We start from the raw sequence: 27,857 nt of genomic DNA, 5'->3' as shown, positions 1-27,857 counted from the left end.
CACGCTGTTTGCTGACAGGACAGGCCCTGAATGCGATCCTAGGCCTACATACCAGCGTCACCATAGAAACTCCTTGCCTGACATTGCAAACAAAGAGTCGCACAGTCTCCAGAAGGAGGGAGGGAGGGAGGCCGTCACGGCCTAGTGCTTTCCCCTGCAGCCTGTGCACGGTTGCCCCTGGCAACCCATAGACTCCCATTACTAGAAGGACTGCTGGTGTAGAATTTATAGTGAGTGACCACAGGTGACACTGGGAATCTACCACATTCTTGGGGACAGCCGCCTCCTCTTGGATTGCACCAGCCAGTGGGTGACGTATGTTATAATGTTTTACATTGCACATTATATAATGCCGATGCAGCTTGGTGGGGTGTCTGACCTTTGAGTTTTGTTTATGCTTTGTGAAGCCGGTGTGTTATATACAGCGGAATATATACTTACGTATCTCTTCGTAACACACAAATGTTCTGTGGAAGGCATAAATCAGCGATAAAAGTCACTTTATATCCATTCCCGGGAAGTGGCTGGTGAGGTAGAAAGTTTTATGTGATGTCATTTTATCGGGAAGTGGCTGGTGAGGTAGAAAGTTTTATGTGATGTCATTTTATTGGGAAGTGGCTGGTGAGGTAGAAAGTTGTATGTGATAGTGATGTCATTTTAGCGGGTTATTTAGTTTTTTTATCACTTTTCTGCCTACTCCACACGCATTCTGCAATACCTGACAGGGGCACGCATATAGAATCGGGGGAAGGACGTCTGTAATGTGTTTACACCACCAGGTGAGCCGGTGCGGACTGCGCTCTGTGCTGTGGGCAAATATTGACTCAGATTTTATCGCTGTTTGGTCACTGCCACAAATAAATACAAAATGCTGACGTATCCAGCCGGCAACATTGCAGGATACTGGCAGAAGGAGATCTGAGGCCTGCGGGATAAATTATTTGATTTTCTATTTTTTACTGCTATTATTATTAACATTATTATTGTTTGTTTAACATTTTTTAGCGACGCTGCTATTTTTAGCGGATATTTTGCATATCTCTCACCACAGAGATGTTGGCACTCAATGGGTTAAAGAAGGGAAACCCCTTTGTCGGTGTTGCATTCTTCAGTCAATACTGTAAATTTATAATAGGATCCCATGTAATATTAATAGCTGTGAAAGAACGACAACTGTTCTCTTATTGGCTGATACGGGGACATTATAATTATTATCGGTCTCATCCCTACAAGTTTTATCTTGTCTTGTCCATTGTATCCCTTTCTGCACAGTCAGGTATTCCTGATTACAATATAGAAGAGACGCAGCAGGAGAGCATCCTCTATTACCCCATTCACACCAGCCTAAATTCCCGGGTTGAGTCCGGGAACAACCCGGTACTAGCGCTGGTGTGAAAGGTTCCCGGGACAAAATCCCAGTCTAATTTCAACCCGGCTAGGTACCAGGATTGTTCCCGGGTTCAAGCCGGGGACCTGGCTGGTGTGAAAGGTACAGGTTATATTGCCGGGTCCTCCGTGTCCTGTCCGACGGGAATTAATGCAGGCGGCGGTCGCAAATGACGGGACAGCCGGTGGATGATAATGACGCAGCTCTCCGGCGGCAGTGAGGGCGCCGGAGAGCTGCGTCATCTACATCCGCCACCTGTCCCGTCATTTGCGCCGCCGCCTGTGTGGATCCCTGGCCTGTGCGGAGGACCAGCAACCGGGGTGAGTATCAGGGGCTGGCTGGCAACTTTTAGCCTAGGGGGCAAGTCCAGAGCACTGGCCCATAATCAGCCAAGTCACCGTCGGAAGGAATGCTTTTGCGCGCCGTAGGCGCGCCGAAAAATTAGGGGCGTGGCCTATCATAAGGGGCGTTGCCTGTACCATGATTGTATTGTGTACCTGCAGATTGCACATTTTAGCGAACCTTGTAATACCCATTACACATAAAGCCACATGCCGTAATGCCAATTACACATTATGCTGAACACCATGATGCCAGTTACACATTACGCCCAACACTGCGATGCTAATTACTCAATACACCTCACACTGTGATGCTAATTACACATTATGCTGCACACCTTGATGCCCATTACACCCCATACTGTGATGGCAATTACCCAATGCTCCCCACACCGTAATGTCCATTACGCCCCATACCATGATGCCCATTACACCGCACAATGTGATGTCCACAGTGCCAGATATGCCCCCACAGTGCAAGATATTCCGCCACAGTACCAAATACACATATGCCCCCACAGTGCCAGACACAAATGCCGCCACAGTGCCAGATATTCTGCCACAGTGCCAAATACGCATATTCCTCCACAGTGCCAGATATGCCCCCAGAGTGCCAGAGACACATATGCCCCCACAGTGCCAGAGACACATATGCCCCCACAGTGCCAGAGACACATATTCCCCCACAGTGCCAAAGACACATATGCCCCCACAGTGCCAGATATGCCCCCACAGTGCCAGAGACACATATGCCCCCACAGTGCCAGAGACACATATGCCCCCTCAGTGCCAGAGACACATATTCCCCCACAGTGCCAAAGACACATATTCCCCCACAGTGCCAAATATGCCCCCACAGTGCCAGAGACACATATGCCCCCACAGTGCCAAATACACATATGCCCCCACAGTGCCAGACACATATGCCCCCACAGTGCCAGATACACATATGTCCCCACAGTGCCAGATACACATATGCCCCCACAGTGCCAGATACACATATGCCCCCACAGTGCCAGATATGCCCCCACAGTGCCAAATACACATATGCCCCACAGTGCCAGATACACATATGCCCCCACAGTGCCAAATACACATATGCCCCCACAGTGCCAGATACACATATGCCCCCACAGTGCCAAATACACATATGCCCCACTGTGCCAGATACACATATGCCCCCACAGTGCCAAATACATATATGCCCCCACAGTGCCAGATATGCCCCCCACAGTGCCAGATACACATATGCCCCCACACAGTGCCAGATATGCCCCCACACAGTGCCAGATATGCCCCCACACAGTGCCAGATATGCCCCCACACAGTGCCAGATATGCCCCCACAGTGACAGAAACACATATGCTGGGGTGAGGGAGGGGGGGAGAGCGCTTACCCACTCGCTAGCTGCGGGCCGTGCTGCGGCTGGATCAGCTTCTCCAGCCCTCCTGCGCTGGCCGCGGCTTCCAGAACACGGCCGCGGCTACAGGAAAATGGCCGCCGGCCTCCTGCACTGAGAACATGTCCTCAGTGCAGGGGGCCGGCGGCCATTTTCCTGTAGCCGCGGCCGTGTTCTGTAAGCCGCGGCCAGTGCAGGAGGTCTGGAGAAGCTGATCCAGCCGCAGCACGGCCCGCAGCCAGTGGGTGGGTAAGCGGCCCGGGGGGCATATGGCACTCTGCCCCCCGGCCCAGCCCGCCCCTGGTGAGTATTCTCCCCACCTCCGCCAACTGCCTACCGACTGCCCGACGCCATCCCGCCGACTGTCCCCCTCCTCCCCACCTCCTGCCGGCATCCTTCCCATCCCCTTCTCACACCAGAAAATGCAGGGACATTTCTGGTGTGAATGGGTCCAAACCCGGGAATGTCCCTGCTTGTCCCGGGAACTGAATTCCCGGGTTTGTCCCTGCATTTCTGGTGTGAATGGGGTATAAGTCTCTTTAATGAAGTAATATCTTCTATGCTGCTGCCTGCTTAATAATCCATTTATAGGGTTGTATATGCAGACAGGCAATTGTGGTGTGGGTAAAATGTGATTGGATGATGGACAGAGCAGGTAGAATGTGATTGGATGGTAACTGTAGATGGTGGGATGTGATTGGTAGCTGCCTATTTCCAATAACTTGGTTCATTTCTCAAATCCAATCAGCAATGAGTACTATACCATCAGCCAGTTAGGATCCACCATTTACAAAGACCGTCCTTTAACCTTCTACTACCTGCCAGTTGTATTTGCTTGTATATACTGCATGTTGTTATTGTTGTGTAATACAGTTATAGATTGTATGATCACTATAACAGCTATACACATTATACTATTGATAGGACAGCGTGATATAATTGGATAGGTAGACCGCCATTGCACCCCAGGGATGGAGAAGTACGAGAAGTTGGCCAAGATTGGTGAAGGATCTTACGGGGTGGTCTTCAAGTGTCGGAATAAGGAGACCGGGCAAGTGGTAGCCATCAAAAAGTTTGTGGAGTCTGAGGATGACCCCGTCATTAAAAAGATTGCCTTACGTGAGATACGGCTGTTGAAGGTGAGGTCATCTTTTCCTAAAATCACTTATCATGGAGATTATGGGTGAGCCATGGGGGAGAACGACAAATTGGATACATTAACTATGGATCTGACACCCTTGTCTACAGACCCACCAACCCTGATCTTGGCGGCGCAGTCCCACTTCTCTGGCACTGTCCCGCCATCCCTTCCGCGGGCCGCTGTGTCCAACAGGGGTGAGGGCAAGGTTGGGAGGTTCCTTTCTTTCCTCCTGCCGAGCAACAGTCAATGGATGCCTGGCATATGCACACAGCATCCATATACTATGGATAGGGACTCAGGGTAGCATGATAAGTGCTGGACATGCCCCCAATGCGACAAAAAAAACATCATGTCACTGCCCCTGTCACATGCAGCCCTGTCCTCAATGACACATCCCTCATCTCCTGATATACTCTGTGCTGCTGGGGACCCTGCTCATCCCACTATATAACTCTCAGTCTGTGGCTTCCTGCTTCCTCCATTCCCCTCCTCACATCATGTCACTGCCTCTGTCACATGCAGCCCTGTCCTCACTGACACATCACCCATCTCCTGATATACTCTGTGCTGCTGGGGGACCCTGCTCCTCCCACTATATAACTCCCAGTCTGTGGCTTCCTGCTGCCCCCATTCCCCTCCTCACACCATGTCACTGTCCTTGTCACATGCAGCCCTGTCCTCACTGACACATCACTCATCTCCTGATATACTCTGTGCTGCATGGGACCCTGCTCCTCCCACTATATAACTCTCAGTCTGTGGCTTCCTGCTGCCTCCATTCCCCTCCCCTCCTCACATCATGTCACTGCCCCTGTCACATGCAGCCCTGTCCTCACTGACACATCACTCATCTCCTGATATACTCTGTGCTGCTGGGGACCCTGCTCATCCCATTATATAACTCCCAGTCTGTGGTTTCCTGCTGCCCCCATTCCCCTCCTCACATCATGTCACTGCCCCTGTCACATGCAGCCCCGTCCTCACTGACACATCACTCATCTCCTGATATACTCTGTGCTGCTGGGGTCCCTGCTCCTGCCACTATATAACTCTCAGTCTGTGGCTTCCTGCTGCCTCCATTCCCCTCCTCACATCATGTCACTGTCCCTGTCACATGCAGCCCTGTCCTCACTGACACATCACTCATCTCCTGATATACTCTGTGCTGCTGGGCACCCTGCTCCTCTCAGTCTGTGGTTTCCTGCTGCCCCCATTCCCCTCCTCACATCATGTTACTGCCCCTGTCACATGCAGCCCTATCCTCACTGACACATCACTCATCTCCTGATATACTCTGTGCTGCTGGGGTCCCTGCTCCTCCCACTATATAACTCTCAGTCTGTGGCTTCCTGCTGCCTCCATTCCCCTCCTCACATCATGTCACTGTCCCTGTCACATGCAGCCCTGTCCTCACTGACACATCACTCATCTCCTGATATACTCTGTGCTGCTGGGCACCCTGCTCCTCTCACTATATAACTCTCAGTCTGTGGCTTCCTGCTGCCTCCATTCCCCTCCTCACATCATGTCACTGCTCCTGTCACATGCAGCCCTGTCCTCACTGACACATCACTCATCTCCTGATATACTCTGTGCTGCTGGGCACCCTGCTCCTCTCACTATATAACTCTCAGTCTGTGGCTTCCTGCTGCCTCCATTCCCCTCCTCACATCATGTCACTGCTCCTGTCACATGCAGCCCTGTCCTCACTGACACATCACTCATCTCCTGATATACTCTGTGCTGCTGGGGACCCTGCTCCTCCCACTATATAACTCTCAGTCTGTGGCTTCCTGCTGCCTCCATTCCCCTCCTCACATCATGTCACTGCTCCTGTCACATGCAGCCCTGTCCTCACTGACACATCACTCATCTCCTGATATACTCTGTGCTGCTGGGGACCCTGCTCCTCCCACTATATAACTCTCAGTCTGTGGCTTCCTGCTGCCTCCATTCCCCTCCTCACATCATGTCACTGCCCCTGTCACATGCAGCCCTGTCCTCACTGACACATCACTCATCTCCTGATATACTCTGTGCTGCTGGGGGTCCCTGCTCCTCCCACTATATAACTCTCAGTCTGTGGCTTCCTGCTGCCTCCATTCCCCTCCTCACATCATGTCACTGTCCCTGTCACATGCAGCCCTGTCCTCACTGACACATCACTCATCTCCTGATATACTCTGTGCTGCTGGTGTCCTGCTCCTCTCACTATATAACTCTCAGTCTGTGGCTTCCTGCTGCCCCCATTCCCCACCTCACATCATGTCACTGCCCCTGTCACATGCAGCCCTGTCCTCACTGACACATCACTCACCTCCTGATATACTCTGTGCTGCTGGGGACCCTGCTCCTCCCACTATATAACTCTCAGTCTGTGACTTCCTGCTGCCTCCATTCCCCTGCTCACATCATGTCACTGCCCCTGTCACATGCAGCCCTGTCCTCACTGACACATCACTCATCTCCTGATATACTCTGTGCTGCTGGGGTCCCTGCTCCTCCCACTATATAACTCTCAGTCTGTGGCTTCCTGCTGCCTCCATTCCTCTCCTCACATCATGTCACTGCCCCTGTCACATGCAGCCCTGTCCTCACTGACACATCACTCATCTCCTGATATACTCTGTGCTGCTGGGGACCCTGCTCCTCCCACTATATAACTCTCAGTCTGTGGCCTCCTGCTGCCCCCATTCCCCTCCTCACATCATGTCACTGCCCCTGTCACATACACCCCTGTCCTCACTGACACATCACTCATATCCTGATATACTCTGTGCTGCTGGGGACCCTGCTCCTCCCACTATATAACTCTCAGTCTGTGACTTCCTGCTGCCTCCATTCCCCTCCTCACATCATGTCACTGCTACTGTCACATGCAGCCCTGTCCTCACTGACACATCCCTCATCTCCTGATATACTCTGTGCTGCTGGGGTCCCTGCTCCTCCCACTATATAACTCTCAGTCTGTGGCTTCCTGCTGCCTCCATTCCCCTCCTCACATCATGTCACTGTCCCTGTCACATGCAGCCCTGTCCTCACTGACACATCACTCATCTCCTGATATACTCTGTGCTGCATGGGACCCTGCTCCTCCCACTATATAACTCTCAGTCTGTGGCTTCCTGCTGCCTCCATTCCCCTCCCCTCCTCACATCATGTCACTGCCCCTGTCACATGCAGCCCTGTCCTCACTGACACATCACTCATCTCCTGATATACTCTGTGCTGCTGGGGACCCTGCTCCTCCCACTATATAACTCTCAGTCTGTGACTTCCTGCTGCCTCCATTCCCCTCCTCACATCATGTCACTGCTACTGTCACATGCAGCCCTGTCCTCACTGACACATCCCTCATCTCCTGATATACTCTGTGCTGCTGGGGTCCCTGCTCCTCCCACTATATAACTCTCAGTCTGTGGCTTCCTGCTGCCTCCATTCCCCTCCTCACATCATGTCACTGTCCCTGTCACATGCAGCCCTGTCCTCACTGACACATCACTCATCTCCTGATATACTCTGTGCTGCTGGTGTCCTGCTCCTCTCACTATATAACTCTCAGTCTGTGGCTTCCTGCTGCCCCCATTCCCCACCTCACATCATGTCACTGCCCCTGTCACATGCAGCCCTGTCCTCACTGACATCACTCACCTCCTGATATACTCTGTGCTGCTGGGGACCCTGCTCCTCCCACTATATAACTCTCAGTCTGTGACTTCCTGCTGCCTCCATTCCCCTCCTCACATCATGTCACTGTCCCTGTCACATGCAGCCCTGTCCTCACTGACACATCACTCATCTCCTGATATACTCTGTGCTGCTGGTGTCCTGCTCCTCTCACTATATAACTCTCAGTCTGTGGCTTCCTGCTGCCCCCATTCCCCACCTCACATCATGTCACTGCCCCTGTCACATGCAGCCCTGTCCTCACTGACATCACTCACCTCCTGATATACTCTGTGCTGCTGGGGACCCTGCTCCTCCCACTATATAACTCTCAGTCTGTGACTTCCTGCTGCCTCCATTCCCCTGCTCACATCATGTCACTGCCCCTGTCACATGCAGCCCTGTCCTCACTGACACATCACTCATCTCCTGATATACTCTGTGCTGCTGGGGTCCCTGCTCCTCCCACTATATAACTCTCAGTCTGTGGCTTCCTGCTTCCCCCATTCCCCTCCTCACATCATATCACTGCCCCTGTCACATGCAGCCCTGTCCTCACTGACACATACCTCATCTCCTGATATACTCTGTGCTGCTGGGGGACCCTGCTCCTCCCACTATATAACTCTCAGTCTGTGGCTTCCTGCTGCCTCCATTCCCCTCCTCACATCATGTCACTGCCCCTGTCACATGCAGCCCTGTCCTCACTGACACATCACTCATCTCCTGATATACACTGTGCTGCTGGGGACCCTGCTCCTCCCACTATATAACTCTCAGTCTGTGGCTTCCTGCTGCCTCCATTCCCCTCCTCACATCATGTCACTGCCCCTGTCACATGCAGTCCTATCCTCACTGACACATCACTCATCTCCTGATATACTCTGTGCTGCTGGGGTCCCTGCTCCTCCCACTATATAACTCTCAGTCTGTGGCTTCCTGCTTCCCCCATTCCCCTCCTCACATCATATCACTGCCCCTGTCACATGCAGCCCTGTCCTCACTGACACATACCTCATCTCCTGATATACTCTGTGCTGCTGGGGGACCCTGCTCCTCCCACTATATAACTCTCAGTCTGTGGCTTCCTGCTGCCTCCATTCCCCTCCTCACATCATGTCACTGCCCCTGTCACATGCAGCCCTGTCCTCACTGACACATCACTCATCTCCTGATATACACTGTGCTGCTGGGGACCCTGCTCCTCCCACTATATAACTCTCAGTCTGTGGCTTCCTGCTGCCTCCATTCCCCTCCTCACATCATGTCACTGCCCCTGTCACATGCAGTCCTATCCTCACTGACACATCACTCATCTCCTGATATACTCTGTGCTGCTGAGGACCCTGCTCCTCCCACTATATAACTGTCAGTCTGTGGCTTCCTGCTGCCCCCATTCCCCTCCTCACATCATGTCACTGCCCCTGTCACATGCAGCCCTGTCCTCACTGACACATCACTCATCTCCTGATATACTCTGTGCTGCTGGGGACCCTGCTCCTCCCACTATATAACTCTCAGTCTGTGGCTTCCTGCTGCCTCCATTCCCCTCCTCACGTCATGTCACTGCCCCTGTCACATGCAGCCCTGTTCTCACTGACACATCCCTCATATCCTGATATACTCTGTGCTGCTGGGGACCCTGCTCCTCCCACTATATAACTCTCAGTCTGTGGCTTCCTGCTGCCCCCATTCCCCTCCTCACATCATGTCACTGCCCCTGTCACATGCAGCCTTGTCCTCACTGGCACATCACTCATCTCCTGATATACTCTGTGCTGCTGGGGACCCTGCTCCTCCCACTATATAACTGTCAGTCTGTGGCTTCCTGCTGCCCCCATTCCCCTCCTCACATCATGTCACTGCCCCTGTCACATGCAGCCCTGTCCTCACTGACACATCCCTCATCTCCTGATATACTCTGTGCTGCTGGGGACCTGCTCCTCCCACTATATAACTCTCAGTCTGTGGCTTCCTGCTGCCCCCATTCCCCTCCTCACATCATGTCACTGCCCCTGTCTCATGCAGCCCTGTCCTCACCGACACATCACTCATCTCCTGATATACTCTGTGCTGCAGTAAGCATAGATGTCCCCGGAGTCTGCAGTAACACCTGGCGCCCTGTTTATTCCAGCAACTGAAGCACAGCAACCTGGTGAATCTGCTGGAGGTGTTCCGCAGGAAGAGGAAGCTGCATCTGGTCTTTGAGTACTGTGATCACACCGTTCTGAATGAGCTGGAGAAACACCCCAACGGGTTAGTACATAAGAGAAGGATCCTGTGTCTATGCGGCTGTGAATGGAGTATAGAGACCTGAATCCCTGCATGCTGCCACTTAGGGCGTCATTCATTTAGTTCCGCTGTTTAAAAAAACCCACAAAAACAAAACAGAAACAGCAATCAGCGCAGCGGCTTAGGCAGCACTGCGATCATCGGTGACTTACATAGTTACATAGTAGGTAAGGTTGAAAAAAGACTTGCGTCCATCTAGTTCAACCTGGTATAGATATCCATTGCTGATTTGGTAGGTTCTGGTATTTTACAGACAAATTATATTTCTTATTTGTACCCATGGATGTTTTTCTCCAGTAAATGATTGTCCAACTTTGCCTTGAACGCATTTAATGAGCCAGCCGTTACCACCTCTCTGGGAAGAGAGTTCCAGAGTTTGACTGTTCTGACCGTAAAGAAATTCTTTCTACTAGCTGAATGAAATCTTTTTTCTTCTAATCTATACTCATGCCCTCGCGTCCTAGATTCCTTTCTAGTAGAAAATAGGGTGTGTGACAGTTCCTTATATTGGCCCTTGATATACTTGTACATGTTGAGCATGTCCCCCCTTAAACGTCTCTTTTCTAATGTAAATAGTCCCAAATTGCTTAATCTCTCCCCGTAGCTTAAATTCTCCATTCCCCTAATAAGCTTTGTTGCTCGCCTTTGGACTTTTTCTAATTCTATGATGTCCTTTTTATAGTGTGGGGCCCAGAACTGTACTCCGTACTCTAGGTGAGGTCTCACCAATGCTTTATATAGTGGCATAATTACCCTTGAGTTCCTAGTTTCCATTCCCCTCTTAATACATGCCAGAATTTTGTTGGCCTTTTTTGTAGCTACATTACAATGGGCACTACATCCTAGATTGCTGTCTATTTGGACTCCTAGATCCTTTTCAAGTATGGAATTACCCAGTTCCTCTCCGCTAAGGTTGTAACTTGCACACTGGTTGTGTCTCCCAAGGTGCATAACCTTACATTTATCTACATTGAACCTCATCTTCCATTTTTTTGCCCACTCATCTAGAATTGCAAGATCATTTTGAAGCATGGTGACATCTTCTGGTGATTTGATGACTTTGCTAAGTTTTGTATCGTCCGCAAAGATGGATACATTGCTGAGTAACCCTATCCCAATATCGTTAATAAAAATGTTAAACAAAATGGGCCCCAAAACCGAACCCTGGGGCACTCCACTTAGTACTGGTATCATATCTGATACGGCACCATTCACAACCACTCTTTGTTCTCTATTACATAGCCAATTCCCTACCCATCTGCAGATATTTTCACCCAATCCTAGGTTCTCCATTTTATTAATCAATCTCTTGTGTGGGACAGTATCAAATGCTTTAGCGAAATCTAGGAAAATCACATCTACAGCATTTCCATTATCGAGGTTTTTGCTAACCTCTTCATAGAACCCTAGTAGATTAGTTTGGCATGAACGATTTTTCACGAACCCATGTTGGTTAGTACTGAGTAGACGGTGATGATCTAAATATTCCTGGATACCATCCCTTAAAAATCCTTCAAATAGTTTACCCACAATTGATGTTAAACTAACGGGTCTGTAATTAGCGGGATCTTCCTTTTTTCCTTTTTTGAATATTGGCACTACCTCTGCTATTCTCCAATCTTTTGGTACTATACCTGACGATAGTGACTTGCTAAAGATATAATGTAGGGGGGTACCTAGTTCATCCCTTAATTCCATTAATACCCTCGGATGAATCCCATCTGGCCCTGGTGACTTATTTGTTTTGAGTTTGCTTAGCCTCAGTATTATTTCCTTTGGCGTGAAATCCACAATGAGATCTGGCTTATTTGTCCCGTTTGTGGTAAATGTTCGTTCCACAATCTGCTCTCCCTTAGTAAATACTGATGAGAAGAACTCATTTAACAGTTTTGCTTTTCCCTTGTCCTCAGTAACACTTTTTCCACTAGTATCAGTTAGTGGGCCTATGTTTTCCTTAATTAAACGTTTACTATTTATGTATTTAAAAAACTTCTTTGGGTTGATTTTGCTTTCAGTGGCTATGCACTCTTCATATAATATTTTAGCTGCTTTGATTACCCCTTTACAAGTTTTGTTTGATTCTTTGTATTTTGCGAACGCCTCCTCATTCAAGTTATTTTTATAGAATTTAAAGGCTCTGGTTTTATTGTTGATAGCTGACCTTACTTCTTTGTCCAACCATGGTGGCTTTTTTTTGTTGAATTTACCTTTAGTTACTTTAGGAATGTATTCAATAGTTAGTGAATCAAGCACCTTTTTTAGAGTATCCCACATTTCCTCTGCATTTTTCCCCTCCATAACCGTTTCCCACCCAATTCCTGTTAGGGCTTCCCTGAATAATTCAAAGTTCGCTTTTCTGAAGTTTAGTATTTTTGCAGATCCTTTTTGATGTAATTTACTGAAGTTGATTTCCAGTGAAACCATATTGTGATCACTATTCCCTAATTGTTCAATTACTTTCGTGTTTGAAACTAAGTCTGTGTTATTTGTTAATACTAAGTCCAAGAGCGCCTCATCACGAGTTGGAGTTTCTACCGTTTGTGTAATAAACTGGTCTTTAAGTAAGCTTAAGAACCCATTGCTTCTTGCTGATTTACCTGTTTCGTTTTCCCAATCAATGTCGGGTAAATTAAAATCCCCCATAATTAATACCTGACCCTGATTTGATGCTTGTTTGATTTGGTTTAAAAGAAGAGACTCTTCCCTTTCATTTATATTTGGTGGTCTATAGCATACCCCTATTATAAATTTGTTTTTTGGTTTCTTATTATTGTCGGTGATCTCTGCCCACACTGTCTCCGAGTTGTCGTCTTCCAGGTCTGTGCTCATATTTTTCTCACAGGATGTTAAGTTATTATTTACATATAGGCACACACCCCCGCCCCTTCTATTTTCCCTGTCTTTCCTGTAGAGTGTATATCCCTCCATGTTTAATGCCCAGTCATGCGACTCATTACACCATGTTTCTGTAATACCAATGATGTCGTAGTCGTCCCTACTGATCACCGTTTCAAGCTCCCCGATTTTACTCACTAAGCTTCTTGCATTAGCCAGTAAGCATTTTAATTTATGTTTATTTTTAGATATGGCTCTAATATTGTGATTAGTTTCACCCCAGGACCCATTTGAATTCTTTACTAGCTTCCTCTTTCCCCTCTCCCCTTCAATAGACTCTCTACAGGCCTCCCCACCATGCACACTGCCTGCCCTCTCCATAGTTCCGGGAATTATTCCTCTGTCATTCCCTCCTTCCCGTATACTAAGATCATCTGTACCTAAGAACTGTAATGGGGTAACTTGACTGTTACAACATAACATTTTATTACATGACATTCCTGATGCACCCTGAGAGTCACCCCCGATTATACCCTTGTTATGTCCCAGGGCTTTGTCTATGTCTCCGTCCCCCCCCCCATCTCCTTCCCCCATATGATTCCTGATCCCAGTCCGGCTTCTCTCCCTGATGGTCCCATAATGTCTTGCTGCCCCCACCCCCCCGTCGCCTAGTTTAAAATCTCCTCCAACCCTCTAACCATCCTTCCCCCCAGCACCGCAGCCCCCTCCTCGTTCAGGTGCAATCCATCACGGCAAAAAAGATGGCGCCTGACCGAGAAGTCCGCCCAGTGTTCCATGAACACGAATCCCTCTTTCCTACACCAATCCTTAAGCCACACATTTACCTCCCTGATCTCCCTCTGCCTCCCTGAGCTAGCGCGTGGCACTGGTAATATTTCCGAGAAAATTACCCTAGATGTCCTCGCCTTTAATTTCTTACCTAATTCCCTATACTCTTTCTTGAGGACATCCCACCTACCATTGACTTTGTCGTTGGTGCCGATGTGCACCAAGACCGCCGGGTTGCTCCCAGCCCCTCCCAACAATCTGTCGACTCGGTCCGCGATGTGCCGTACCCGAGCACCCGGGAGGCAACAGACCGTGCGGCGATCGCGGTCCCGATAGCAGATTGCCCTGTCTGTTCTCCTAATGATGGAATCCCCTACCACCACTATCTGCCTTGGTACCTCACTAACTGTCATCCCGTTTGAGCTAGAGGGACCGCTCCTCTGGTTGCTAGAGGGAGCCGTCTCCTCCAGCTCCGTCATTTCGTCTCCATCCTCCCCCGAAACTTCGTCCAACCGGGCAAATTTGTTCGGGTGTGATAGATCCGAGATGTCGTTCCTGTCCCTCCTGTCCCTCTTGTTTCCCCTTCTAACCGTGACCCAGCTGGCTACCTGATCCTCCTCCTCTACCAGTGACCCCATCTGCAACTCCTCCACCGTTCTATTTAGGCTTTGCTCAAGATTGGAAATATCCCTCAGTCGCTGAACGGTCCGCTCTAGATCAGTGACCTGGGCTTCCAGGGCGGACTTCTAATATCCTTGTACAGTGCGCCCCAGGCTGCGTTATCCCATCTGCCCCCGTGGACACAGTGTATCCTGGTATCACCCTGACCCTCCTGTGGTTTCTGTTCCAGGGTTCCGGATGCGATGACAAAGAACATTGTGCTGCAGATACTGCAGGCTGTGAGCTTCTGCCACAGGAACAACGTAAGTGTACCGACCGCCATCATCCATATCTCTACACGTTACCAGGAGTCAGACCTGTACAGTCACCTCTCATTCTCAGCTGTGCCTTGTAATATAGGCACAATAGTGACACACAGGAGACAACTGCGTTACAGTCACACACAGGAGACATCAGCGTTACAGTCACGCGTGGGAGGCGTCAGCGTTACAGTCACACACAGAAGACATCAGCGTTACAGTCACACGCGGGAGGCGTCAGCGTTACAGTCACGCGTGGGAGGCATCAGCGTTACAGTCACACACAGGAGACATCAGCATTACAGTTACACGCGGGTGGCGTCAGCGTTACAGTCACGCGTGGGAGGCGTCAGCGTTACAGTCACACACAGGAGACGTCAGCGTTACAGTCACGTGTGGGAGGCGTCAGCGTTACAGTCACACACAGGAGACATCAGCGTTACAGTCACACACAGGAGGCATCAGCGTTACAGTCACACGCGGGAGGCATCAGCGTTACAGTCACACACAGGAGACATCAGCATTACAGTTACACGCGGGTGGCGTCAGCGTTACAGTCACGCGTGGGAGGCGTCAGCGTTACAGTCACACACAGGAGGCGTCAGCGTTACAGTCACGTGTGGGAGGCGTCAGCGTTACAGTCACACACAGGAGACATCAGCGTTACAGTCACACACAGGAGGCATCAGCGTTACAGTCAGACACAGGAGGCGTCAGCTTTACAGTCACACGCGGGAGGCATCAGCGTTACAGTCAGACACAGGAGGCGTCAGCTTTACAGTCACACGCGGGAGGCGTCAGCGTTACAGTCACATGTGAGAGGCATCAGCATTACAGTCACACGTGGGAGGCGTCAGCGTTACAGTCACGTGTGGGAGGCGTCAGCGTTATAGTCACACACAGGAGGCGTCAGCGTTACAGTCACACGCGGGAGGCGTCAGCGTTACAGTCACGCGTGGGAGGCGTCAGCATTACAGTCACACATGAGAGGCGTCAGCGTTACAGTCACACGTGGGAGGCGTCAGCATTACAGTCACACGTGGGAGGCGTCAGCGTTATAGTCACACACAGGAGGCGTCAGCGTTACAGTCACACACAGGAGGCGTCAGTGTTACAGTCACGTGTGGGAGGCGTCAGCGTTACAGTCACGTGTGGGAGGCGTCAGCGTTACAGTCACACACAGGAGGCGTCAGCGTTACAGTCACACACAGGAGGCGTCAGCGTTACAGTCACATGTGGGAGGCGTCAGCGTTACAGTCACACACAGGAGACATCAGCGTTACAGTCACACACAGGAGGCATCAGCGTTACAGTCAGACACAGGAGGCGTCAGCTTTACAGTCACACGCGGGAGGCATCAGCGTTACAGTCAGACACAGGAGGCGTCAGCTTTACAGTCACACGCGGGAGGCGTCAGCGTTACAGTCACATGTGAGAGGCATCAGCATTACAGTCACACGTGGGAGGCGTCAGCGTTACAGTCACGTGTGGGAGGCGTCAGCGTTATAGTCACACACAGGAGGCGTCAGCGTTACAGTCACACGCGGGAGGCGTCAGCGTTACAGTCACGCGTGGGAGGCGTCAGCATTACAGTCACACATGAGAGGCGTCAGCGTTACAGTCACACGTGGGAGGCGTCAGCATTACAGTCACACGTGGGAGGCGTCAGCGTTACAGTCACGTGTGGGAGGCGTCAGCGTTACAGTCACACACAGGAGGAGTCAGCGTTACAGTCACACGTGGGAGGCGTCAGCGTTACAGTCACACACAGGAGGTGTCAGCGTTACAGTCACACACAGGAGGCGTCAGTGTTACAGTCACACGTGGGAGGCGTCAGCGTTACAGTCACGTGTGGGAGGCGTCAGCGTTACAGTCACACACAGGAGGCGTCAGCGTTACAGTCACACACAGGAGGTGTGTCCCGTTACAGTCACACGGGGGAGGCGTCAGCGTTACTGTCACACACAGTAGACGTCTGCGTTACAGTCAAACGCGGGAGGCGTCAGCGTTACAGTCACGCGTGGGAGGCGTCAGCGTTACAGTCACACGTGGGAGGCGTCAGCGTTACAGTCACGTGTGGGAGGTGTCAGCGTTACAGTCACACGCGGGAGGTGTCAGCATTACAGTCACACGCGGGAGGCGTCAGCGTTACAGTCACACACAGGAAGCGTGTCCCGTAACAGTCACACGCGGGGAACTCGGACAGTCACGCATGGGAGGCGTCAGCGTTACAGTCACACGCGGGAGGTGTCAGCGTTACAGTCACACGCGGGAGGTGTCAGCATTACAGTCACACGCGGGAGGCGTCAGCGTTACAGTCACACACAGGAAGCGTGTCCCGTAACAGTCACACGCGGGGAACTCGGACAGTCACGCATGGGAGGCGTCAGCGTTACAGTCACGTGTGGGAGGCGTCAGCGTTATAGTCACACACAGGAGGTGTCAGCATTACAGTCACATGTGGGAGGCGTCAGCATTACAGTCACACGTGGGAGGCGTCAGCGTTACAGTCACGTGTGGGAGGCATCAGCGTTACAGTCACACACAGGAGGCGTCAGCGTTACAGTCACACGCGGGAGGCATCAGCGTTACAGTCCCACGCGGGAGGCGTCAGCATTACAGTCACGCGTGGGAGGCGTCAGCGTTACAGTCACACGCGGGAGGCGTCAGCGTTACAGTCACGCGTGGGAGGCATCAGCGTTACAGTCACACACAGGAGGTGTGTCCCGTTACAGTCACACGGGGGAGGCGTCAGCGTTACTGTCACACGCGGGAGGCATCAGCATTACAGTCACACGGGGGAGGCGTCAGCGTTACAGTCACGTGTGGGAGGCATCAGCGTTACAGTCACACACAGGAGGCGTCAGCGTTACAGTCACACGCGGGAGGCATCAGCGTTACAGTCCCACGCGGGAGGCGTCAGCATTACAGTCACGCGTGGGAGGCGTCAGCGTTACAGTCACACGCGGGAGGCGTCAGCGTTACAGTCACGCGTGGGAGGCATCAGCGTTACAGTCACACACAGGAGGTGTGTCCCGTTACAGTCACACGGGGGAGGCGTCAGCGTTACTGTCACACGCGGGAGGCATCAGCATTACAGTCACATGCGGGAGGCATCAGCGTTACAGTCAGACACAGGATGCGTCAGCGTTACAGTCACGCATGGGAGGCGTCAGCGTTACAGTCACACGTGGGAGGCGTCAGCGTTACAGTCACGTGTGGGAGGTGTCAGCGTTACAGTCACACGCGGGAGGCGTCAGCGTTCCAGTCACACACAGGAAGCGTGTCCCGTAACAGTCACACGCGGGGAACTCGGACAGTCACGCATGGGAGGCGTCAGCGTTACAGTCACGTGTGGGAGGCGTCAGCGTTACAGTCACATGTGGGAGGCGTCAGCATTACAGTCACACGTGGGAGGCGTCAGCGTTACAGTCACGTGTGGGAGGCATCAGCGTTACAGTCACACACAGGAGGCGTCAGCGTTACAGTCACACGCGGGAGGCATCAACGTTACAGTCACGCGTGGGAGGCGTCAGCGTTACAGTCACACACAGGAGGTGTCATCGTTACAGTCACACGCGGGAGGCGTCAGCGCTACAGTCACACACAGGAGGTGTCAGCGTTACAGTCACACGCGGGAGGCGTCATCGTTACAGTCACACGCGGGAGGCGTCAGCGCTACAGTCACACACAGGAGGTGTCAGCGTTACAGTCACACGCGGGAGGCGTCATCGCTACAGTCACGCGTGGGAGGCAACAGCGTTACAGTCAGACACAGTAGACGTCTGCGTTACAGTCCCACGCGGGAGGCGTCAGAGTTACAGTCACACGCGGGAGGTGTCAGCATTACAGTCACAAGCAAGAGGTGTCGGCGTTACAGTCACACACGAGAGGTGTCGGCGTTACAGTCACACACGAGAGGTGTCAGCGTTACAGTCACACGCGGGAGGCGTCAGCGTTACAGTCACAAGCAAGAGGTGTTGGCGTTACAGTCACACACGAGAGGTGTCGGCGTTACAGTCACACACAGGAGGCGCGTCAGCGTTACAGTCACATGCGGGAGGCATCAGCGTTACAGTCACACACAGGAGGCGACAGTGTTACAGTCACACGCGGGAGGCGTCAGCATTACAGTCACACGCGGGAGGTGTCAGCATTACAGTCACACACGAGAGGTGTCGGCGTTACAGTCACACGTGGGAGGCATCAGCGTTACAGTCACACACGGGAGGCGTCAGCGTTACAGTCACATGCGGGAGGCATCAGCGTTACAGTCAGACACAGTAGACGTCTGCGTTACAGTCACACGCGGGAGGCGTCAGCATTACAGTCACACACAGAAGGCGTCAGCGTTACAGTCACACACGGGAGGCGTCAGTGTTACAGCATAGCTGCCTACCCTCCTGCATTCTGCAGGAGACTCCCTGAAATAAGAGCAATCTCCCTCTCTCCCTCATAAGTCTAGCAATCTCCCTCATTTCACCTAACCCACATTACACTGTAAAATCTTTCAGGGGAAAAAAGGAATGAGACAGATACATTTACAATGAATCATCAGCACCATTTCCCAGCACTTTACCAAGTACAGTAGCTCTTACTAACTGCTTTGCGGCTCATCTACATTTGTATATAAGTCATTTTATAAGATTCCTCTCAGATGTAGCAGTACACACCCACGCTTCTGGGTGCCACGTTCACAATCTCTCCATATATGGAACTAGACACGCCCTTTGGGAGGAGCATGACACGCCCCCTCATTGGGGCGCTGTGCAAAATGCTATTACCAAGTATAATCTCCCTGAAACTAGTTTTCAAAAGTAGGCAAGTATGCGTTACAGTTACACAAGGGAGGTGTGTCTCATTACATTAACACATGGGAGGTGTGTCCCATTACAGAGAAACACGGGAGGCGTGTCCCATTTCAGTCACACACGGGAGGCGTGTCCCATTACAGTCACACACGGGAGGCGTGTCCCATTTCAGTCACACACGGGAGGCGTGTCCAGCTACAGACACACATGGGAGGCGTGCCCCGTTACAGTCACACAGGGGAGGCGTGTCCCGTTACAGGCACACATGGGAGGCATGTCCCGTTACAGTCACACAGGGTGGGTGTGTCCAGCTACAGACACACATGGGAGGCGTGTCCCGTTACAGGCACACATGGGAGGCGTGTCCCGGTACAGGCACACATGGGAGGCGTGTCCCGGTACAGGCACACAGGGCAGGTGTGTCCAGCTACAGGCACACATGGGAGGCGTGTCCCGTTACAGGCACACATGGGAGGCGTGTCCCGTTACAGGCACACATGGCAGGCGTGTCCCGTTACAGGCACACATGGGAGGCGTGTCCCGGTACAGGCACACATGGGAGGCATGTCCCGTTACAGGCACACATGGGAGGCGTGTCCCGTTACAGGCACACATGGGAGGCGTGTCCCGTTACAGGCACACATGGGAGGCGTGTCCCGTTACAGGCACACATAGGAGGCGTGTCCCGTTACAGGCACACATGGGAGGCGTGTCCCGTTACAGGCACACATGGGAGGCGTGTCCCGGTACAGGCACAGATGGGAGGCGTGTCCCGGTACAGGCACACAGGGCAGGTGTGTCCAGCTACAGGCACACATGGGAGGCGTGTCCCGTTACAGGCACACATGGGAGGCGTGTCCCGTTACAGGCACACATGGGAGGTGTGTCCAGCTACAGACACACATGGGAGGCGTGTCCCGTTACAGGCACACATGGGAGGCGTGTCCCGTTACAGTCACACAGGACAGGTGTGCCGCGGTTTTGCCCTGACGCTTATTTATTAGCTGTGACCTTGTTGCTTCTTCTCCGCAGTGCATTCACAGAGATGTCAAACCAGAGAACATTCTGCTGACCAAACAAGGCGTCATAAAGCTGTGCGACTTCGGCTTCGCCCGGATCCTGAGTAAGTGACGTCTCCAGACATGTGCGCCGCTGTTTCCGGGAATAAGTTATTATTAATCGGTTAAACATGATTTATATAGTGCGCACATATCCCATGGCGCTGTACAGAGGCTCAGCCATTCACATCAGTCCCTGCCCATGTGGTGATTACAGCGCGTTTCCCCATCATCCGGTCCGGGTTTTGGTTCAGTTCCACAAAATTCGAACTGCACCAACTGCAGCTGTATTTCTGTGGCAGCAGCTCCTGACTCCTCCCCATCATTTACATACTAGAGCCGCTGGCACTTGGCAGGAATAGACAGCAGAAAGGGGAGTCCTTGCTATCCATGACTTATTCTTGTCTTTCATTTTCACAGCCAGGCCGGGTGACGATTACACGGACTATGTGGCTACTCGCTGGTATCGGGCCCCTGAGCTGCTGGTTGGGGACACACAGTATGGAGCCGCAGTGGACGTATGGGCCATCGGCTGCGTCTTTGCTGAGCTGCTGTCTGGGCAGCCTCTGTGGCCGGGGAAATCGGACGTGGACCAGCTTTACCTGATCATCAGGACCCTGGGTAGGGTAGACAGATGTACACCAAACATGGCCGCTACTTGTAGGCCTGTCACTTCCACGCTTGGCAGCCATGTTGCTCTGTGGACTCTGAGCCAACCCAGGCCCAGGCCTTGCATTGTTTGTGCCCCAGTTATGGGCATATGCTAGTACAATTATTTACATAGGGTACCGATGTATTAAACTAAGGGCCTAATTCAGATCTGATCAAAATGGGCAAATCCATGCTGCACTGTAGGTGGGGCAGATGTAACATACGCACGGAGAGTTAGGTTTGGGTGAGTTATATTGTTTATGTGCAGAGTAAATAATGGCTGCATTATTTTTACCATACCTCCCAACTTGTGGAATATGCAGGACCGTCGCGCTGGGCCGCTGCACGTCTGAAATTTGGGGTGTGGCCTACAAATTGTGTCACTCCTGCAAGGCCACGCCCCATATCCAAAGGGGGTATAAGGGGCAAATGCAGGATTTGCAGGGGGTGGGGCTTTCCAGAGATGGGTGGAGCAAAACTTGGGAGTTGAGACTGAGGTGAACCATTATATACCTGGTATAAATCCCAGCAGCAGCTGTGTATACATTTAGCAAGGACTGGAGGTATCTGATCTTTTCCTATACAGCGATTCGTGGTTGTTAGTAGGGGGCGGAGCAAATTCTCAAGGGGCGGTACTTAATTGGGGCCCGTGGCCACGGTCTAAATTAGGTGTAAAAAAAATGTGTTCTTTCAGGGGAAGTTTCTGGGTACTCAGAAGCCCCCCCTGCATGCACCACTGGGCATAGCCAGAACTATTGGAGCTGCTAGCCACGCCCCCTGCCCCTCTATCTATGGGAATAGAATGGCCAGTGATAGCAGGTTTTAGTCAAAATAACTGACATGCATTGCTTTGCCATTTGAGCTTTTTGTCCCTTATCAGCGTTATACTGGTAGCTATAGCAGAATTCTGGTCATTGCTGGAAGAAATTATTCACAGTATACTTCATACTGCTACACAAAAAATGCAGCGGTTAGAGTCATTCTTGATTTGTGTATGATTGCTGCAATATTGAGATTTATTAATAATGCTGGATGACTTTCCACCCAACCTTTATCTCTCTTACAGGAAAGCTCATCCCCAGACACCAGTACATTTTCCACAGTAACCAGTTCTTCCAGGGAGTCAGTATCCCAGAGCCTGACCCGGATGATGTGGTAAGTACACAGGGGTGTGGTTATGTGTATTGGGGGTGTGGCCTGGGCGTATTTTTTTGTACCAGTTATTTTCAAATACTGTTATATCATGTATCACTCCAAGGAGAAAGTCCTGTGTGACCCGCTACCTGTCCGGATAAACGTGCTAGAAAGTGTCCCCTCTGCTTGGTGTCAATTTTGGATTTAAATCTATTTTTTCCCATTCCATTTTTCTTCTGCAGGAGACCCTCCAGGATAAGTTCCCAAATATTCAACCTATGGCCATGGGCTTTATGAAGGTAAGGTGGCTGATGGTTCCCAAGAGGATTCTGGGAAAGAGCACACACTGGCGCTCCCTCTGCCTCATTCTCACATCGGCTTTTGTGTCATTTTCTGCCATAAGATTCAGAGTTGCGCACAAGCCGCTATTGCATCAGTGTGATTTGGAACTAAATACAAATAGTTGCCCCATATGCACAGTTCTGCGCTGCCTCTGATCCACCCGCTTTGCAAACATGCGCAAGAGCCGGAGCATTCAGTAGTTTCCGGTGCAGGCCATCTCACACCTCTGACTCCTCTTTGTAGGGATGCCTGCGTATGAATCCTGATGACAGACTGTCCTGCGAGCAGCTCTTGGAGAGTAACTACTTAAACCCCGCCCGTGAGGAGCCAGAGAAGAGGAAGGGGAAGGGGAGGCGGAGGCAGCAGGTAATCATACCCATGTCCTCCTAGCTATCCTATTGGATGGCTTTGAGATGACATGTCCAGCAGAGGGATGCTAGATTTTACTTGATTACAATTGTTTTAAAGACGTTCACATTCGTTTTGGTTCAAATTAACCAGTAGTATTGCTGAGGGGTATTTACCCGGCAGTCTCTGCAGTTGGAGGTCTGTCTGGGTGGCGTCACTAGGTATCTTCCAGGTTACAGTGCAAAGCAGCCACAACTGTCCGACTACAGAACTGTACAGGACCCTTCAGAGACAGGACAACTGCCCGACTACAGGACTGTACAGGACCCTTCAGAGACAGGACAACTGCCCGACTACAGAGCTGTACAGGACCCTTCAGAGACGGGACAACTGCCCGACTACAGGACTGTACAGGACCCTTCAGAGATGGGACAACTGCCCTACTACAGGACTATACAGAATCCTTCAGAGACGGGACAACTGCCCGACTACAGGACTGTACAGGACCCTTCAGAGATGGGACAACTGCCCGACTACAGGACTATACAGAACCCTTCAGAGACAGGACAACTGCCCGACTACAGGACTGTACAGGACCCTTCAGAGACGGGACAACTGCCCGACTACAGGACTGTACAGGACCCTTCAGAGACAGGACAACTGCCCGACTACAGGACTGTACAGGACCCTTCAGAGACGGGACAACTGCCCGACTACAGGACTGTACAGGACCCTTCAGAGACGGGACAACTGCCCGACTACAGGACTATACAGAACCCTTCAGAGACAGGACAACTGCCCGACTACAGGACTGTACAGGACCCTTCAGAGACGGGACAACTGCCCGACTACAGGACTGTACAGGACCCTTCAGAGACAGGACAACTGCCCGACTACAGGACTGTACAGGACCCTTCAGAGACGGGACAACTGCCCGACTACAGGACTGTACAGGACCCTTCAGAGACGGGACAACTGCCCGACTACAGGACTGTACAGGACCCTTCAGAGACGGGACAGCTGCCCGACTACAGGGCTGAATAGAGTCCTCCAGCTTGAACCGGACACTGGACTCCAGATTAGTATTTTTTTTTTTGCAAGTTTCTTGAATAAATTATTTCCAGATTAGGGATAACTGTCTGACTACAGGACCGGACAGGGGCCTCCAGCTCAGGGCATACTTGCCTACCTGACCCTCTCCATGAGGGAGAAAATGCTCTGTTCCTGGACTTCCCTGGTAATGTATGATTGCCATCACCTGTGGGGAGCTAGGTCATTGATGAGAAAGGTGTCACCACAGGTGCTGGCAATCATACATTACCAGGGAAGGCCAGGAGCAGAGCATTTTCTCCCTCATGGAGAAGGTCAGGTAGGCAAGTATGGCTCAGGGACAACTGCCCGACTACAGGACTGGACATCATCCTCCAGCTCAGGGACAACAAACCAACTACAGAACAGTACAGGGTCCTCCAGCTTAGGGACCACAGGGAATACATATATCTCCACAGTCCCAATAAGGAAAAAGGAAGATATCTAGAGTGGGTGCATCTGGGTGGATTGCTGCCGTTATCTGGGGAGCTTGGGGGTTACACATTCATTTATTTGTTAATCTCTTATATATTTGGCTACATCTGTCACTCAAAGTGTGTCTGGAGCTGTAACGCTGGGTGGAGCCTCTAACTCACATGACAGAGAACCAGCCCAGTGAGCCCACAGACAGTGCCAGACACCCTCTGCCTCTCCATGTTACACAGCAAAGACACAGCTACACACCAGACACACCAGGTGAGCGCCCCACATACCTCCCAACATGACCCTCTCCAGGAGGGACAGAATGCTCTGTTTGTGGACTTCCATCTTAATTTATGATTGTCATCACCTGTTTTAAACAGGGTGATTGATAAGAAAGGTGTTTAAGCACAGGTGATGGTAATCCATAAATTAAGAAGAAAGTCCAGAAACAGAGCAATGTGTCCCTCCTGGAGAGGGTCATGTGGGGTATGCCCCTCCTGGAGAGGGTCATGTGGGGTATGCCCCCCCCCCCCCCCCCCCCCCCCCCGTTCACGGCATCCCCACGATTAAATGGCACATGCAAAACACTGACATGGCTATGGTCGACAATGAAAAAGGTTGACAAGATTTATTTTTCACTTTTTCAATGTTTTCATATTCATTCTCATGTGTCGACATGGACACCAATGAAGTGCCACACTTATGTCAACATTTACATGTGTTGACCTTTCTGTGTTGATTTTTTCTTGTGGCGATTCGCGGCACCCCCCCCCCCCCCGACCCCCCTCCCGCGATTTGCAGCACACCCCCCGCAATTCGCGGCAACCCCGGTGACTTCCGCGATTCGCGGCCCCACCCCGTGACACACCCCCCCCCTCCTGTGATTCGCGCCAAGCCCCCGGGCCCCCCCCTCTCGCGGTTCACGGTGCCCCCCACGACCCCCCCTACCGCGATTCCCAACCCCTGACCCCCCTCCTGTCATTGCACCAACCCCCCGCGATTCACTGCAACCCCCCGCGCCCCCCCTCCCACGATTGGCGGCACCCACACACCCACCCACCCCGCAATTCATGGCATCCACCCACGACCCCTCCTCCCGTGATTCGCAGACACCCCTCACCCCCCCCCATGCGCGATTCACGGCAACCCCAGGATTAAATGGCACATGCAAAACACTGGCACGGCTATGGTCGACAATGAAAAAGGTTGACATGAGTTTTTGAAGATTTATTTTTCTTTTTTTGAATGTTTTCATATTCATTCTCATATTCTCATGTGTCGACATGGACACCGATGAAGTGCCACACTTATGTCAACATTTACATGTGTTGAACTTTCTGTGTTGATTTTTTCTTGTAGTAATTTTTTTCCAGTGACAACTATGAACTATGTGCACGTCAACCTACACATCATCAACCAATTCTTTGTATAATATATAACACCTGTTCTGTTTTACTGTAGGTGTTTTAAGTCAGACCTTTTACTGCTACTATTATTGTTTATGTAAATGCATTCTGAATAAATTAAGAAACAGCAACATCCTACCATCCTTCTACAAGAATATATAACCAACTAGGTGATTCATCGCGCCCCGTGCCCCCCCCTCCCGCAATTCATGGACCCCCCGCGCACCCCCCTCCCGCGATTCGCAACCCCCCCTCACGCAATTCACACCCCCTCCCACACTTTGCGGACCCCCGCCCTCTCCCGCGATTCGCTGACACCTGCGCCCCCTCCCTTGATTCATGGCACCCCCCCGCGCCCCTCCCGCAATTCACGGCACCCCTAAGCCCCTCTTTAGTCCCCCGTATACTCACACACCCTTATCACTACCCAGCTTCCTGCTCTCCTGAACCGTAACTTCCACCACTGGGGAGTCGCTGTCGCTGTTTTGCCCACATGCCCCTATCATGCCTCATAGCCCAGCCTCCTGCTCTCATATACCCGAACTCCCACCCAGTAGGAGGAGACACTGACTAAGGGCCACCATCCTGTACTTCCACGCTGGACCCTCACCCACTGGCAGAAGCTGCACAGTATCTCCCACCCTCCTCTTTAGTCCCCCATTATGCCCACACACCCCTATCACTACCCAGCCTCCTGTTTTCCTGTGTCGTGACCTCTGCCGGTGGGGAGCCGCTGACTCAAAAACACCCTACTATAATATTGCACACACACACCTAAACAACATGCACACACAGCCCACACCCACAAATGTCACTGTACCACCCACACTATCAATGTACATCTTACTCTGTAACTGCTTTTTAATTAAACAAAACAATACACACCCCCTTCCACATCATATGCTCTCTATTTAACACATTTTACCTATAACTCAAGTTGCAATACAGGCCATCTTTCATACAATTCTAACCATCTTTCTCATATACAAATGTTCACAAATTAAGGGGGCGCAGCCCCTTACGACGGTGTGAAGAGCGCCCGTAGGGCGCGATGAATCACCTAGTACTTATATAATGGTTCCCTTTCTTTGCAGATGCAGCTGCTGCCTCAGATTCCTGGTAACGGCGTGTCTCCGGCTCCGGAGGGGAAAAACAAGCCCCGGGCCCACAAATTTGACCATTTTCCTAACATTTAGCACCTTCAAAGACCTCTGAGCGGTCTCCATAGGACATGTCTGCCCGTCACTACCACCTGGACATGGAGATCTGAGCCAGCCATGGGTCTAACTCTGCACACCTACAACATTCCCAGAAGATGGATTACTATGAGAACATTACTCTGTGTGGGGCTTATTCTCTGATGAGTCCATCTATCCCTTCTGCTACGTTCTCTGAGGGACATGTCCGTGCGCCACAAGAAAAGCCAACCAGGCCATTTAACTACCTAGTTCCCATTTTGAACCAACTTATAGATGAATAGGCCCCACCCAATTGTCACATGACCCACCTGGAACAGTGAATTGCTGCATACAAGCATCATTTGAAGCTCAGAGTCTCTACACTAGAGAGGACCATAAGAAGCCAATTAGACCCAGCTGTGAGAATTCTCCATGGGTCCAGGCCTTACAGACAGTGCCGCATTACCTCCATAGATCAGTCATGTCCAAGAAGTGATGTTGGTGGAAGTGGGGTTAAAACAGAATATATATATATTACCATGGCAGTAGTGAACCAGTGCAATAGGTTCCAAAATGAAAACAGTAATATATCACACTAGAAACATGTTAAGGGAACAGTATAATAAAAGTTTGTTTGTTTTTTTAAA

At 51.3% G+C, this 27,857-nt stretch overlaps 1 protein-coding gene across 4 annotated transcripts; it reads left to right on the top strand.

The window, feature by feature from the left end:
• Window positions 1-60: 60 nt before the first annotated feature.
• On the top strand, window positions 61-27,857 carry CDKL4 (cyclin dependent kinase like 4). 4 transcript variants are annotated; one of them, XM_083152552.1, is made up of 10 exons: window positions 61-306; window positions 4,075-4,266; window positions 10,069-10,190; window positions 14,701-14,773; window positions 20,614-20,704; window positions 21,060-21,260; window positions 22,357-22,445; window positions 22,667-22,723; window positions 23,010-23,132; window positions 27,127-27,857. In XM_083152552.1, the coding sequence occupies exons 2-10, from the start codon at window positions 4,099-4,101 to the stop codon at window positions 27,226-27,228; spliced, it is 1,026 nt and encodes a 341-aa protein (XP_083008678.1). In that variant the 5' UTR covers window positions 61-306; window positions 4,075-4,098; the 3' UTR covers window positions 27,229-27,857. The 4 variants fall into 4 exon arrangements, with proteins under 4 accessions (XP_083008678.1, XP_083008677.1, XP_083008676.1 ...); XM_083152551.1 differs by having other exon boundaries at window positions 61-315; XM_083152550.1 differs by having other exon boundaries at window positions 64-306; window positions 4,052-4,266.

This window comes from Crinia signifera, chromosome 7 (genome assembly GCF_055691185.1).
Source record: "Crinia signifera chromosome 7, ASM5569118v1, whole genome shotgun sequence".
NCBI classification, from domain to species: domain Eukaryota; kingdom Metazoa; phylum Chordata; class Amphibia; order Anura; family Myobatrachidae; genus Crinia; species Crinia signifera.
This window is presented reverse-complemented; position numbering and strand designations above follow the sequence as displayed.